At 32.0% G+C, this 17,903-nt stretch overlaps 1 protein-coding gene across 1 annotated transcript; it reads right to left on the bottom strand.

Moving 5' to 3' along the window:
* Nucleotides 1-332: 332 nt before the first annotated feature.
* Nucleotides 333-6,326, bottom strand: HELRODRAFT_168557 (hypothetical protein; the record flags this gene model as incomplete). Its single annotated transcript, XM_009014400.1, has 6 exons — nt 333-562; nt 995-1,050; nt 2,436-2,599; nt 2,723-2,838; nt 6,064-6,108; nt 6,266-6,326. 6 exons carry the CDS (start codon nt 6,324-6,326, stop codon nt 333-335), a joined length of 672 nt encoding a protein of 223 aa, XP_009012648.1.
* Between the last annotated feature and the right edge of the window lie 11,577 nt (nt 6,327-17,903).

Raw genomic sequence — 17,903 nt, 5'->3', positions numbered from 1 at the left:
GAAAAGAGAGAGAGAGAGAGAGAGAGAAAGAGAAAGATAGAGAAAGACAGAAAACGAGAAAAAAAATAGATAAAGAAAGAGAAAGAGAGAGAGAGAAAGAGAGAGAAAAAGTGAAAAACATAAAAATATATAGCAGGCATGGACGATGACAACCTAAATTAAAAATAAGACTTAACTGTGGGTGGGGCCTCAAACGAGACGAGAATAATAATAATTATTATTATTATAACAACAATGTAGTCTTTTTAAAATATCTAATTAGATTTTCACTCCTCTATATTATTTCAAATATAAAAGTTTTAATTGAAAATTTTCATTTTCTTCAACGATTGTCAGCTTAGATCAGGGGTGGGCAAATTTTTTGCTGTGAGGGCTGCATTGAGAACTATACCATCTTCGAAGGGCCGCATGTGTACTTTAATAGCAATTTTTTCGACCCAGGGGAGAATTTTATAAGATTTGTGGTTCCTTTTTCTCTTTTTTTGGTCATAATGTCTGGTTGACCTTTTTTTGGACATAAAATAGCTCCGCGGGACGCATGCGGACTGTAGTTTGCCCAGGCCTGGTTTAGATTTTGAGGTTTAGTTAAATTTTTTGCTATTATTATTATTTTTCTTTTTCGTTTTTTTATTATTTATTATAATCGTATATCTCTCATTCATTTTTTCAGTTTCTGTCCGTCTGTCTCGTTCTTTTTTGTTGTTTTCTCTCTTTCCCTTCTCTCTCTCTCTCCTTTCTCTCTCTCTCTCTCTCTTTCACAATAAAAATATCATTTATTACAAGGAGAACTCTTGAATGCACATCCATTTACCATTTCACAGATATTTGTTGGCGTTTCAGACGAAATGTTAAATGCGTAATGTGCCATCTTACAGTAGTTGATTTTTTATGTTATTATGCTTTTTTGTTATTATTTTTGTTATTCGTCTTCTTCTTGGTATTATTATTACTGTTATTATTATAATGTAACCTTATAGGAACAACGTCTGCCAACCTGATACTGGATACTTGAAGATGACAGCATTTGACACAGTGAGATATATGAGACCTCTTTTTAGAGTAAACACAAACAAAGTCATAATAGCATGAATGAACATCAATACAATAACAACAAGATGGAAACAAAATAATGTATACAACGACATCAATGCGACCATAACGTTAACAACAAATGTAACAAAAACAACAACATCAGTTGCTATAACAGCAGAGCTGGTTAACGTAACAACAACAACAAAAACAAACTAAACAACAAGCAAAAACATCAATTCCAAAAATTTTTATTGCAACAAGTGCAACAACAACCAATAACATCAACCACAACAGTAGCCACAGCAGCAGCCACAACAGCAGCAACAGCAAATTCAAAACAACTTGAATTGATGTAACTAACCTACTTGCTACTCAGAACATAGTCTATACACGCAATCTAGCAAATATTTTAACTACGGCATTTTATTTATGAGGATGTATTCTCATAACGTTTTATTGTGTGTGTTGGTGTGTGTATGTGTGTGTGTGCTTCGTAAATTATAAAAAAGGCAAATTTATATTGCTCGTTGAATTTTTAATGGCGGTTATTGTTTGTGCAGCTGAGAGGAATAGTGATGGCCCAATGAATAATAAATATGAATTGTCGAATTAATTATCAAATTGGAAAACACACACACGCACAAGCACACACACACTTATACACACACACACAAACACGCACACACAAATTTAAAAACTCCTGAAACTCATGCACACACGTACAAGTTTTGTTCACGTCCAGTTATTTTCCATTGCAAGTATTCCACTACCGACCAACCTATCAGCATAATGCTGAATTAAAGTTCCATTTAAATGGATTTAATTTAAAAATATGGATTAATCCCTTTTTGAGGGGGTTTGAAAAAATTTATGTATGGATTAAAATTGGTTTCGGCGCTGGTTTTGTTCATTTTATTATTATTTCTTATAATAAATTATAAAACCGAGCTTAAATATAATTAAGTTTGTTAAAAATTTTAAATGCAATACGAACGAAGGTGACAGTAATGATGATGATGACGACAATGAAATGTGGTGATGGTGGCGATGTTGATGATGATAATGATGCTGCAGTGATGATGATAATGATGATCCATTGAGATGATGATGATGATGATGTCAACGATGATGGTAGAAGATGAATGTTAACGAGGGAATGATAAATGATTATAACAGCGATGATGTCTGCTAACGATGATGTATATTTTCATCTTTATCAACATTATCCCCCCAATCTTGCTGAATAATCTTCGTCCAACATTTATTGCACTGTTATCACCATTAATCATCATTAACGGTGATGAAACTTATATACAAACTTACATACACCACACACCACACACACAAACACACACACACACACAAATACACACACATGCAAAAACATACATACGAAAACTAACTTCAAATCAGCATCATTAGCACAGAGGAACCAATGAACGAGGGAATTTCGACACGGGGTAGAGGGAACTGCCAGCAAGTGCCTCTCGTTCACGTGCCTCGAAAGATTCGGTCGACCCGGAACGCTCCTCGTGTACGGACCCACCGCCAAATAATCGCAAACCGTCTGCATTATTAGAAGAGAAAGAGATAATGAAATGAAGAGAGAGAAAGTTAGTTAGAAAGAGAGAGCTAGAGAAAGGGAGTGGCTATAAAAAAAGTGAAAATGAATAACGATGGAAAAATTAACTTTCAAATGTAGGATGCCATCTCGTTTGTAGCTGGTTTGGTCGCGATACCACATAAAATAACTGTCTCTGGTCAGCTCCACGTAGACTGCCTTGAAACCCTTTGATAGAAACCCTTCTGAAAAAATATAATTTTTTTTGTTTTTTTCAATTTTGGAAATTTTAATTCTTGAATGTTTATATTAAAAATGTTTTTTTTTAATTTGTTAATATAAAATTTAAAAGTTTTTATCTTTTCAATGTGTCATCAAAAATTTTTGTACAATTTAAATTTTGAATTCTTTATGTTAATAAAATCTAGAATTTGTTTTTTAATAATTTTCGCGTGAGTTAAACATTTGGACACATGGTAAACTGCCCACTGAAAACACAAAAATGGATGAAAGAACATCAACATGCGATGAACGTATGGAGATGAAGAGCCATTGGAAGAAAAAAAATTCTATACTCAATCAGCAAACATCTGCACCGACTGAGTTCTTCTGAGTAAACATAATTCATAAAAACTCAAGCACAGGTACACACACATATAAACACACACACGCGCGCACAGGTACACACACACACACTAACACACACACACACACACACACACTGGTACTTAAACAAACAAATATATACATACATACATACACGCACACACCACACACACACACACACACACACACACACACACACACACACAGGTATATAACCAGACACATACATACATAGACTCATAGAACATATACAAACACATACATACACTGCAAATATACAGACATACAGACCATCTGTACATACACAACGTACCTAATACAAATAAAACACACTTTGTTAGACATACAACACATATCACGTAAAAACTCATAACGCCTCTATGTGTGACTTATACAATATATAGATGCCAATATTCAACCAGTTGAGAACAAAACACTTGTTTCAAATAATGTTAACTGAAAATCTCCTTGAAAAAAAAATTGTAATCAGTCATTTGCGGCTTGTTTATAAGCATCTATACAAGTTCTTCAGCAATTCTTTCAAAGTAAGTAAACTCTACAAAAGTGTGCAAACCCTACAAAAGTTCTGTTTAAGAGTTTTGGGGTCGAAATTTTGTTTTTGAAGTAAGAAAAAATTGAAAACATCTGAGTTATGTCGAATGGTGTGAAGAATCACGGTTGAATTGTAGTTCTTGAACGAACAAAATAAGTTAGCAAGTAAGAGAACATGTTTAATTCAATCCTGCTCGTCCAACTGCCTGGATGAAAACAACGTGTTGCCTGCATGCTGATTTGCAATGTTTCAGTCAATTAATCATAAAAATAAAATACAAATGAATAATTAAAAGAGGAATAGATAAATTTTTGTTGAATTCATGTAACAGACGTCAAGATAGATACCTACGTGTCTTATGCCTGTTGTGTATTATGCATTATGTATTACTCTGATTATGGATCACTGAACATTTTTCTCGTTTTGTTTTATGCCATCAATGCCTCTCCACCTAAGGTTAAGCGCTCAAATTGATGTGAGGACAGAGTTTAATTTATTTACACCAAGTGAGCCTGGGTCTACGTGATGGGCGAGAATTTCTAAAGCATACACAATCACATGCACGCGCACACACTTACAAAAACGCACACACACACATACAAACACACAAACATAAGCATACACACACTTGCATACATACACGCACACATTTGCTTACTAAATATTTTTAACTGAATACTTTTTTAAATAGTTTATAATATAGTGAACGAACCACACATGATGGTGGTTTCATCACATTCTAGCGCGCATAAAGTGCTGCAAACATTTGCAAGACACATCAGCGATGACATAAATAACTACGTAAATTACAACATAGACTACAAAATTTAGAAACATAATTTTTTTAGTTTGAAATTATTTTTCATTTCATTAAAAAATGTGGACACTAGAAGAGTGGAGGACATTTTTTTTATAGCGCCCGTGAAAGGCGAGTTTATGGAAGAAGAAACGCGCTCTTCGTCACGTGACCAGCTCATTAAAAGCCCGCATTTGAACGTGTACTTTGAAAAATAAAAGAAAAACTACACATGCCTCAATGCTTTGCATGTAGTACATTCAAAACCAAAACTTCTTTCCGTTTCCTGTTTCCGCTTCTTTTCGTTTTGTCTTCTTCATTCCTTTTTTCATTCTCTTTACTTCTTTTATTCGTTTTATTATTATTTCCATTTGAATTATTTTCCTCTCCAAGTAACTTTGATACTCAGGCAGCAATTTTTGCTCATCCATAATTTGATTCCACTAAGTCATCGTCTTCGTAACGTTCGCTACTTTTCACTAGCGGTCATCATCACCATCATCATCGTCATCATCACCATCATCATCGTCGTCATCATCCTTGTCATCATCTTCGTCTTTCGAAACTATTAATTCCATAATCGTCATCATCACCATTATCGTCGTCATCATCATCCTCTCCATCATCAGCATCATCATCAACGCCATCATCTACGTCCTTCTCAACTATTAGGTCCATCATCATCATCATCACCATCATCATCATCACCATCATCATCATCATCATCACCATCATCATCACCATCATCATTTTCTCCATCATTTAGCCTCCAGCATCATTCCATCATCATCGTCGTCATTATTTAAAAAGTTCTTATCGAGAAAAATAGGAAGAAGGAAAAAGGAGATAAAGATAGGGAGATGGCAGAAATTTATAACAGCCAGGCAGAATGAAATAAAAACAACAACAACAACAACAACGTCAACAACAACGTCAAGAACATCAACAACAACATCAACAACAACAATAATAATAATACTAATAATAATAACATTAATAATAGAGATAGCAACAAAAATATACATACATACATCTTCCAAACACTTGTAACTCGAAATAAAACAACATCAGGCAGAATGATGCGCGCTAACGAGGTTGCATTCACTCGGATGAAACTGAACGTGTAAACAATAATTACACTGCCAAATGAACAAATAAATAAACATTAACGGAAATAAACAAAAACATAAACAAACCCACGTAAAATTCATTGAAAATAACATTAAAAAAACAAACCTAAACCCACACACACACACACAAACACATACACACACGCGCGCACATTCATACATACACACAAGAATAAATACAAAACAAAATTACAATTATACACAACACAGGAAGACATAGAGATAAACTAGACGGACAGACATAAAAATAAATATAAAAACGTACATTCAGACATACAAACAAACATAAAGGCTTATACATAAACACAGACAAACAGACAGACAGATAAACAAATAGACCGACATACAAATATACAAATAAATATATAAACATTCAGACACGTACTTTTGTATTTTCTAAGAAAACCTGCTTTCACGACTTGAAGTTCCTCTGTTTGAGTGAATAAATTCAAACATTAAAACAAAAAAAATATTATTTTATAAAATAGAAAAAAATATTATTTTATTAAAATGTAAACAACGGTGTAATGGTTTTCACGGTTAAGTTGCAGAATATTATTATTAATCCATGCCATCATCGTCATCACCTGCTTCATATCTGCATGCTGTCATTTTCAATCTTATCAAATTATTTATTAAGCACGCCATCTTCGTAGTCATCATCGTCATCATCTTCATCATCATTATCATCCTCATCATCAACAGCAACATCATCGTCGTCGTCGTCGTCACCATCCTTTGTATCCTAATTGCTTCCAAATATTTTTCTCACTATTCTCTACCCATCCCATATTCACACAATTATATTGTATTCACGTGCATAACAAATACAAATATACCGCTTTTGGCATATGAATGCAATATATTTTTGTATTTTTGTATATTTGTGATACAAATTACTACAATTTATGGTGTAACTGAATTAGTATTAGTACATTATTGTACATATATAATGAGTAATAATATACATAACAATATGTTTAAACTGGTATAATAATAATGATAGAGATAATTTAGTTTACACGGTGTGCATATATCGTTATTATTATTAATATTTCATTTTTTTCATTTACAACAAAAATGAATTTACCAATTTTTAAATTTAATTAAAATTGTTTAATTTTTTAATTTTGAATTTTCAAAACATGTACACTCGCATTTTTTTCTTCATAATTTTATCTTCAAATTTTTACTCTCAACCCGCTCGCTACGTTATAATTGAATCTATAGTAGAATAGAACCGTCTTCCTCCGAATGTAAAAAAAGGATTTAATTAAATTGCACATTGAACAGAACATTAAAATGCGTTTTTTTATTGTTGCACCACACAAACACACGACACACACACACACACACACATACACACACGACACACACACGACACACACTCACACACACATACTCACACACACACGACACACATTCAAATATAATGCTTTTAGTGGTTTGTAGTGTTATTTTGTATGTGTGAATGTGTACGTGCGTGTGTTTTCGTGTCTGTGTGTGTGTGTGTGTGTGTCTGTGTGTGTCTGTGTTTTTATGCGCAACGACCTTTGTATGAAATCTAATAAGATTGTATTGTTGTTCTTTTAAAAATGATTGAGGGGGACATGCTTTTAAAGGTACCTCATTAAACGTACCCAAACTATCATTAGCAATCATCGACCACTCATTTCATCGCCACAACTGCTGCTACTGTTACCTCTGCCGCTGCTAGTTTAAAACACTACTGCTACTTTACTACTATTTCAATGTTGTCGCCACTACTAATGCTGTTGGCAAGAATTAGGACTTTAATGAGGTTATTGTCATTAAGACTTTTAATATTGTTACTAATAAATATCACAAGGTAGAACATTACTACTACCTACATCAATCGTGCAATTTCTGCTGCTACTACCTCCGCTACTGTTGTTGGTGCTACTATATTTGATGCTTTACCGCTACTACATTTGCTGCTGATACTGTTAGAATCTCTACTGCTGCTGCTACAACACCAAAACAAACGTTTATTGGCACAACTAATCCTACTGGAACTAAATCAACGACTGATACTAGTACAAATAAGTATTAAGTATTATTGTTACTATAAAAACAACAACAGCAACAACAACGACGACAACAACGACATTAGCAGCAGCAGCAGAAGTAGCTGCAACAGCAGCAGCCACAAAGATAATAATAACGCCAAGAAAAAAGCTATATTAGTGTAGCAACTACTACATATCATACGTCCATTACATAGCACATAAAAATCTTCAGGAAAATATTTTTGTGAGTTACGAGTAGGTTCCAAAAGGTTGCCATAGATATAAAAACGAAAAAACTTTTTTTCTTATTCTATGCAACCGAACAAACAGACGAATGGCTGGAGTGCGTTTTGTTATGATGGATACGCGAAAATATTCAGTTTCGCAAAAAATGAATGGATGGATGGATGGATGGATGGATGGATGGATAGATAAATGAATGAATGAATGAGCAACGAATAAATGAATGAATAATACCCATATATGTATAATGATAAAGGTTTATAGCTTGGTCTAGAATTGAAATGAACTGGCAAAAATTCGCATGTGCATCTAAAATGTAAACTCCTTGGAGTGTTATGATAAATATTTTTTGGTACTCATGGTATAAATAAAACTTTTGAAAGAAATAAAAAAGGGATGATAAAATAAAAATATGCAAATGAAAAAAATATAAAAATAACTAATAAAAGGAATGAGTGCTAAAAGTGATTTATGAAATCTTGAGATGCATGCATGGCAACAAATTGTTTTCCATCTGAACATGCAATTTTGAAGTCTGTAGGCTATTATGCATACGGGCTTACCTTTCATACACACATACCTGGAAACACATACGCACATACATACACACACAGATATACCCACATACATACGTACAAACAAACCTGCATACATACAAATATAGACACACATGTACGTACGTACATGCATACATGCGTAGAGTGTGTGTCAATTTCTGAAGAACAATGTATTTGTTGTTTACCAGGGAAAAATATTGTTTTGTTACATTTTGTAACATACGAAACGAAACGAGATAGAACGAGACAAAAGATGTATATAAAAATGCGGCACCTAGTATTAAAAAATAAATAACACATACAGATACACAAATTATTTCACGCATTTGATATATCTAGAGTTTATATATTTAAATTAAAAGAAAGCAATTTGGTATCGTATGAAAATGTAAATCTTAAATTTGTAATAAGCGTGTGATCAAATTGCCATAAACGTAGACAGGCTATCTTACAAGAAGGTGATCTAAATCGACTATATCCTACATATAACATTCAAGATGTTTTCTGGCACCAACAACATCCTCTATTAAATTTTATTAAATTTTAATTTTACAGATGAAGCAATTTCAATTCTGTTTGTAAAAAAATACGAATAGATATATATGAGAGATGGAAGCAAAATTCTTCCTGCAAAGTTCGAGTATAGTTTGGTCATTCGGTTCGATTTGGTTCGACGGTTTTAATCGCAAGCGAAGATCGGTTTCTTTTCGGTCTCGGATATGGTTGTAATTCATTCCCATCTTTAATATCTCACAATACTTTATAAAAATTTTATACATGGGAACGTGATGTTTAACACATTTTTATAGCCATCCAAATTAGATTTAACGTGAAATATTGGAGTTATTTTTTAAAGTTTTATTTAAAAGTTATTCCATTGAAAGTTATTAAAAATTTATTATAATTATTATCTTTTCTTATCTTATCCCTCGCCAAACAAACACAGAAAAAAAATAAAATAAAATATATCAGATGGAATTAGCAAAAAGAGTGTCAAAAGAAATGAACTGAATATAAACACGTGAACCTGCTATAAGAACGTAGGTCAAAATCAAAATGATGATAAATAAATCGTTAAATGACAAAAAAAACTAATTTTGATTCCACAAGCAAAATGGATTTAACTGTACAGGTACACAGATCAAGTTAAAATTAGAAATTGGATGGCCAGCTGAACTTGGAGACACCGTAGTAACTATCGACTGCTGACTTGAAACCGCTCATGAAGATGGTCTTAACAACGGCCGAAAGCAGTTTGTTCCATTCTTCCACCATTCTATTCGAAAAAAAAATTTACGGCAGTCTTTATGGCTAGAACCGATAGTTAGCTTGAAGTTGTGGCCCCTCGTACGAACATCGTGTGCCAACAGTAACGTGGGGACAACATCAGCAAGGAGCTGACCAGGTGTTATTCTATATGACAAAATAAGATCGGCTCTTAGACGTCTGTAGACTAGAGACGGCAATTCCAATTTCATCAACCTCTCTCACATGCGTTACCTTTCTCTGAACTTTTTCCAACTTCTCCATTATTATTAAAAGTTATTATAAAATTTTTTGGAATTATTTTGTTTGTGTTTTTTGATGATACCTTATGAAGTAATTAATATAGAACCATAAAATAAAGAATTTAACAACAATTTTGATTAAAACAAAACGCGCCACAATTTTCGATTTTTAAATCCAAAAAATGGAACAACAAATTTTAATTAAAAAAATTTGTTTTTGCCTCTCATTATTAATTCAAAACAAGTTTGTTGTGCGTGTGAGTGTGTATGTGCGCGCGCGTGTGTTTATGTGTTAGGGTGTGCGTGCGCGTGTATGTGCATGTGTATGTGTGCGTGTATGTGCGTGTGTCTGTGTGTGTGGGTTGTGTTAGCGTACGTATATGTGTGTGTGCGTTTGGGTTTAAAATTACCAATTAAGATAAAATGAAGATGAGTGAAGTGCTCAAATTTCTTAAAAAATTAATAAAAATAACAAATAATATAATAATAATATTAACAAATAATAATAACAATAATAATGATGATATAAGAAAAATAACAATGAGATCACCAATACAGTAAACGTTGAAGTTTAAAATTGTTGTCGAAACGGAGATTAATTTTCCCAACTCAATGAATGACAATAAATGAAAGATGATCTGAGTGAACTATCCATTATTTATTGCTCATCAGTTCAGCTGTAAGAATATTCCACATCTTATATGACTTTATTTGACATTTTATTTAACGCTTATTTTTTTTCGTAAAAATTTTTATGAAAAAAATGTTCAGAATGTAACTGATGAAAGGTTTTAAAAAGGCAAACAATGCAAGAAGCATTTTAAAAATGTTCTGTTGTAGAGAAAAAAGAAAGATGAATGAATGAAAGAATGGATGGATGGGTGAATGAATGATGAACATAATTCAAAACAAGGAAGCAACATGAGCCAAAAACAAAACAAAAACATCTCTCAAAAAATAAAAAAACAAAAACATTCAAGAAAAACAAAAAAAAACAGATGAAAGGAAGAAAAAAAAATAGAAAAACGATAAACGTTTGCAAACAACATTCAGGAAAGCAATCAGCCAGTATAAATTAATAAACAAACCATCGAGCAAACGAACAAACAAACGAACAAACAAATAGAATAACAAAAATAACTACTCAAACAATGAATAAAGCATAAAAACGGAAAAATCAATAAAAAATAAACTGCATACAAAAATAAAATCAACATAAAAAACTTAAATATTTTTTCTATAACAATCTTCTACACGAATATATCGCCAGATCAAGTTACATTAAAACATCCAAACAATCATTAAACTGGAAATTGTACCTTGTCTATTGAGTAAACCCTAATCTATTTTCACAATTTTACAATGAAAAATATTACCATCACGCACGCACACACTAACTCATACACACACAGTACACATACATATTTACACACCCACGTGCATATCTTCACTTACACACACTAACACATACACGTAACATTTTACAACAATTAACAAATTCCATGGCTTACACTGAGGAATTATAGCATCCAAGAACACAAACACTAGATGCAACACACGACCACATGTGTAACGCACACGCACGCACGCACGCACAAATACACACGCGCGCGCACAAGCCCACAAAAATCATTTGCATACGCACGTGCATCAATAATGGAAAGAATCTGCTTTTTAAATCAGCATTTGCTCATGGAGAAATGAAATAAAGATCCATCAAAAAAGATCTTAGGCCCGCCCAAATAACCGTTGCATTGCCTTGAACGCACGCACCATCCGCAAATGCAATAACAACTTTTTTATATTTACTCTCAGGAAAAAACATCAATAATAATAGTTGTTGACGATATTGGTGAGGTTATGCTCGTAAATGTTAACCGTGATTTATTACCAAACTAACATTATTATTTTTTATCTATTTATTAGATAAGTTTCCAAAAAATTTAAAATTAGGTGGAAATAAAATTTTTATGCCAAAACACATTCTGAATGACTTTTTAAAAAATGAGGAAACAAATATTTGAACAGTGAAAAACCTCTGAAGCAATGATTTGTAATTGGCAACTGAACCAGCTGAAGTCTTGCTTTGTGAACGAACGTTCAGCAGTAACTGGCGAAAACGGTTGGGTTGGTTGGTTGGGTTGGTGGATGGGTTGGTTGGTTGGTTGGTTGATTGGTTGGTTGATTGGTTGGTTGGTTGGTTGATTGGTTGATTGGTTGGTTGGTTGGTTGATTGGTTGGTGGATGGGTTGGTTGGTTGGTTGGTGAATGGGTTGGTTGGTTGGTTGGTGGATGGGTTGGTTGGTTGGTTGGTGGATGGGTTGGTTGGTTGGTTGGTTGATTGGTTGGTTGGTTGGTTGGTTAGTTGGGACAAGCATATGAGAGCATGTGTAGGTAATCTCACATAATCAATCGTCTTATGACATTGATTAGATACATAAATATTTAATGTGTAATAAACATTATGCGTCGTCAAAATGTAAAAAAATGTTCAATACAAAAAATAATTGAAATAAAATCTACGTTCAAACAATGCAGAAAAATGTGTCCATCAACTTACAGACGCCAGCCAGTCAGCCAGCTAATCATCACATGGCCAGCCATCGCTGAAACTTAAACTGAAGACATAATTGGAAATGGAAAAATTTATATCTGCAAGATTACTCTGTGTTTTTATGTTCATACGTGATTGTCTGTCTGTACATATACGTATGTGTACATTCTTGTATGTATTTGTTGTATATACATATTGGTGTACATGCTTGCATCTATTTTGTCTATGCATAAATTGCATATACATCTGCATGTATGTTTATGTATGTTTATGTAACTGGCAGATTGTATATGTCCACCGAATGATTCAGTGTTGATAAGCATACGTGAGGTGTAAATTGCGTCTGTTTACGTTTGCGTACAAGTTTTGTACGCTTGTGTGTACGCCTCATAACATGTATGTTTGTATATGTGTGTGTGTGTGTGTGGTGTGTGTGTGTGTGTGTGTAGTACATCTGAGTATTCTTCTGTGTATTACCTTGGGCAGTATATTTTTTTAGCTTTGTTTTGTTGTAATTGCCTTATCAATTTCTAGCACGTTTGAGGTTACGGGTAATAAACTACTTTTTCATTTGTTTGTTTACTGCAGAAATAACAATAAAATAAATATCTATATCCGTGATAATTTTTAATGTGGTGTATGAATTTTATTGTAGACAGGCTTTCTTTGGCGAATCATTTGTGAATTATTGGCGAATTATTTGTGAATCATTTGTGAATTATTGGCGAATTATTGGTGATTTATTGGTGAATTATTATTAAATAATGAAAAGATTTTTAGTTATTTAAAAAAATAATTAGCTGGATATAGTTATTAAGACTTTAGAAAAGCTTAAATTAACTGCTCAAATAAGAAAATGCATATTTTTTGGTTATCGTTAATAATTTGTATCTTGAAGATATCATTAATATCATGTTACGAATAACAAAACTAATTTATTTGCATTGTTTATATAAATTAGACTAACCTGAATTAAAAAACTTTGTTTTTGTCTTAAAAAACCAAGAGACACCAAATTAGCCTTCGAGAAATACAAATACAAACACAACAATTATTGATTGGGTCTATGTTTGTACGTACAGTACATCTTTCCAACGTCTATCAGCTTGTGTGTGCCATGCAAATAAGTAGAAAACATGTTCTAATATATCATTTTTTTTTTTTTTGTTTTTTTTAATGTGTTTACGTTTGTGAGATTTGTTTGTGTGTTTTTAATTAGTATTTTAAATGTTACTTATCTTTTGAAGTTTGTAATTATGTAGAATTATGGTTGAGGTTTGAGTGTAAGAATCTAAGGTTGAGATTGATAACCTGCTTCGTTCTATTTTTTTTGAAAGAACTTAATATTAAATTTTACTACAGTCACAATACAGTCATGTATTTATCTTGGAGTGAACATTTTTATTCAGAAGACAGAAGGATGTACATGTGTATTGACGAGATGGAGAAACGAAGGTAATTGTGAATAATTGAGGAAAGATTTACAATGCATCCATCTCAGTTGTCTGGCTTGGCGTTCCTATAAAAACAAACATACTTGGTGCCTAACATAAAACAAAACTCCACTTCTACCTACCAAAATTATTAGAAGTCATTATTTCAGTTTTTCCTTTCATTAAATCATTTTTTGAAAAATTTGTATACAATGTTTATGAAATAAAAACCTACACGTATTTGTACTCTGCTTTTAAATGGCTTTATATTTACATTGTTTGTGTTAATAACAAATAATTTTTTACTGTCAAACATGGTTAACAAAATAAAATAGTGAAATTCTTTGAAATTTTCAGTAAAAAATTAACCCCAACAACAACGAAGCATAATTAATGTGACAGTCGGAAAGTTCCGTTCTGCGCAAATGGTTGGCCAGCCAGCCAGCCAGCAGTCATTTATCAGTTGTTATGATGTGAGAGAGTGGATAAGCCCTGCAATGTAGTGGAGCATTATTTAACGATAGCATGATTGACGCCTGCATTATCCGCGCTTTATCCAGCTCAATATTCATATGCATATGTTAACGTTTCAAACTTTTATTTTTTCAAAGTTTAAATTTCTAAAAAGCACAATTCGTTTTTACTTTAGAATGATTGAATATTGATGTTCAAATTTTCAAGACATGAAAACACAATTTTTGTCATCACGTACAAGCCCGCCACATGCAGTAAAAAATGACAGTCAGTCAATCTATTAATCAGTCAGTCAGTCAGTCAGTCAGTCAGTCAGTCAGTCAGTCAGTCAGTCAGTCAGTCAGTCAGTCAGTCAGTCAGTCAGTCAGTCAGTCAGTCAGTCAATCAATCAATCAATCAATCAATCTATCTATCTATCTATCTATCAATCAACCAATTAGTTTACAAAGCGCTATTTCCGCAATGTTCAATGTTCAACGTTCTTCAATGAATTTTGTAAACAGATGGGTCTTGAGATCTGCCCTGAACTTCTTAAACGATGGAGAAGTAGTCAGAGAAGGAGGTAAAGAGTTCCAATGAAAAGGGCCAGAAAAATGTTATTAGTTAGAAACATGAGCTCGCGCAAGTAACCAATCAATTAATTAATTAATCAATCAGTCAATCAATATCAATTTAATTTACATAGCGCTTAAAAATCTATTCAATGAGCCCTTTAATTAGTAACGTCCATTGGCGATAGGCAGCTCATTACACAATCAATCTAATACAAACAGAACAATGCATCTATTTTGTTTTGTAATTCTAATTTGTTATTTCACTCCGTAGTAAGATATACACCCACGCCACACACACACACACACACACACACACACACACACACACACACACACACACACACATACACACATACACACAGACACACACACGTAAATATAGATACACACCACACATAGATATAGACACACACACACAAATATAGACACACACACACACACAAATATAGACACACACATACACAAACACACACATGTACTGGTATATTTAAAATAACACTACACGGAAAGATGCAATGCGATATTTTTTAATTCTGCACTCTTCTCCATTCCTCAGGTAAGGTGCTCAATCACTCGAGAAAAACATCCCTATAAATATTTTAGCGGTCAGCAACAAAAAAAAAGTTTAAAAAACAGAAAAAGAGAGTAAAGAAACAATTTGCAATTCACTGAAATTTGGAATAAAACGGTGAAGGCCTCTGTAATAAAAAGTTCTCGTTGTTAATAATTGTGGTAAATAAGTACCACTACTGCTACAACAACAATTACTACTCTTACTACCACTACTACTACTACAACAACTACTTATCTAGTTACTACAATTACTACTCTTATTACCACCACTACTACTACAACTGCAAATCTAGTTCTAATGCTAACACTATTATTGCTACCACAATACTACTATCACTACTACTACTAATAATAATAATACACAACAAGGTTAGCTTGGAAGCGTCATATATTTACATAGAGCTGGATGGTTTAAGATTTTTTTGCGTGATCAGATATTATTACAGATGCATAAGGTACTACAACTGCACACACTAGTACATATTGTTATTTTGCATTCACTTCAATCAAATCAACAATATAATATTATTATCATCGTTATTGTTGTTGTTATTATTATTATCTTTATTATTATTATTACAACATATTACTATAATTATTGTTATTATTGTTGTTGTTATTTATAGATAATGCTTTAAATATTATTAGCGACGCATGGAATTTGTGCTCATGATGAATATCATTTGATGTGACGAACGAGTCGTATGTCTGAATAATGCTATAATAACATGTGTACCAAAGCGTAATTATAACAAAATTAAATTGGAAAAATGTAAATCTTTAAAAAATGATAATTTAAAAAAAATGGAAGTCTTTAAAAATTGTAAATCCAACAAATGTAAATCAAAACAAAAAAAAATGAATCAAACTTTGTGAGACGCAAGAACAAGCCATATTTTCTCCAAGAATTCGAGTCAATTATATTTCAATTGAGTCAATAATTTTTTTTTTAATATTTTTCCAATATCATATTTTCAAATTAAAAATTTTTCTAATCAGCACATCAGAATCAATTAACAGTAAAACATGCGCTTTTAAATCATACACAAAATTAAAAAAAACTAGTCAGGTCATTATATTATTTATTTATTTATTATTATTATAAATATTTTATTATAGTTAATTCTCAAAAATTATAGACCAATAATTGCGCCAAAAACAACGTCTTTTTCCATGTAATAGACTCAAAACACATATAAACCATCAAAGAAAAGGAAAGAGAATAATTAAAAAAAGTTTTTTTTAAACTTGATAACAAGATTGAGACGTAAGGAAGAAAAACAAAATAAACGAATGAATGAATGAATGAACGAATGAATGAATAAATAAATAAAAAAAGTATAAAAAAGGAAGAATGAATGAATGAAGGAAAGGAAAGAAATTATCTTAGCATCAGATCAGAGCATAACATCAGATCATGCAGGATGTAATTATTATTGCTCTTCTGATTTTCATTGCATTATTGATATTATTATTATGTTTGTATGTTTTTATGTTTTTATGTCTATCACATTTCGTCTATAAACTTAAAATCTATTATAAATACTCAGCCTAAGAACATTTGTTATAAAATGAACGAGTTATATTTAACAATCATTTCGATTGTATTTATCAACGTAGTATACGATGTTTTTACCAAAAAAAAATAAACCGTTATAAGCGAGTCTGTGTTCAACAAACATTACGTTATAAACGACTCAATGTTTTGCCATTCAGGGTCTCTTCAATCGTTAAAACAGAACGTTTTAAGAAGAGCAACAAAACAACAAGCCACTCTTTAACGCAAGGCACACACACACATATATATATATATATACATATATATATATATATACATGTTGTATTACATATTATATATAGTATAAATATTCTATATATATATATATATATATATATTATATATATATATAAGACTTATACTACTGACTTACAAGAAAGCGTTTTATGGCACGCGTTTATTATTCATTGGATAAAAAAAAAATTTGTATTTTATTCTTCTTCTTTTTTTCTTATTATTTTTATATTAGAATGCAATTATTATTAATTACAGTGAATAGAATTAAGAAAAATAGTTGTAAGTTTATATGTTTGTATGTCTAGAAAGAAAGAGAGAGTGAGAGAGAGAGAGAGAGAGAGAGAGAGAGATAGAGATAGAGAAATTAAGGAGATAGAATATAAAAAATATAAGTAAATATAAATAAAACAAAAATAGAATAAAAGAAGGAAAAGAAGGAAAAGAAGAGAGAGAGAGAGAGAAAGAGGAAGAAAAAAAGTGAGAGAGGAAGAGTAAGAAAAAGAC

This window comes from Helobdella robusta (assembly GCF_000326865.2).
Source record: "Helobdella robusta unplaced genomic scaffold HELROscaffold_13, whole genome shotgun sequence".
NCBI classification, from domain to species: Eukaryota; Metazoa; Annelida; class Clitellata; order Rhynchobdellida; family Glossiphoniidae; genus Helobdella; species Helobdella robusta.
This window is presented reverse-complemented; position numbering and strand designations above follow the sequence as displayed.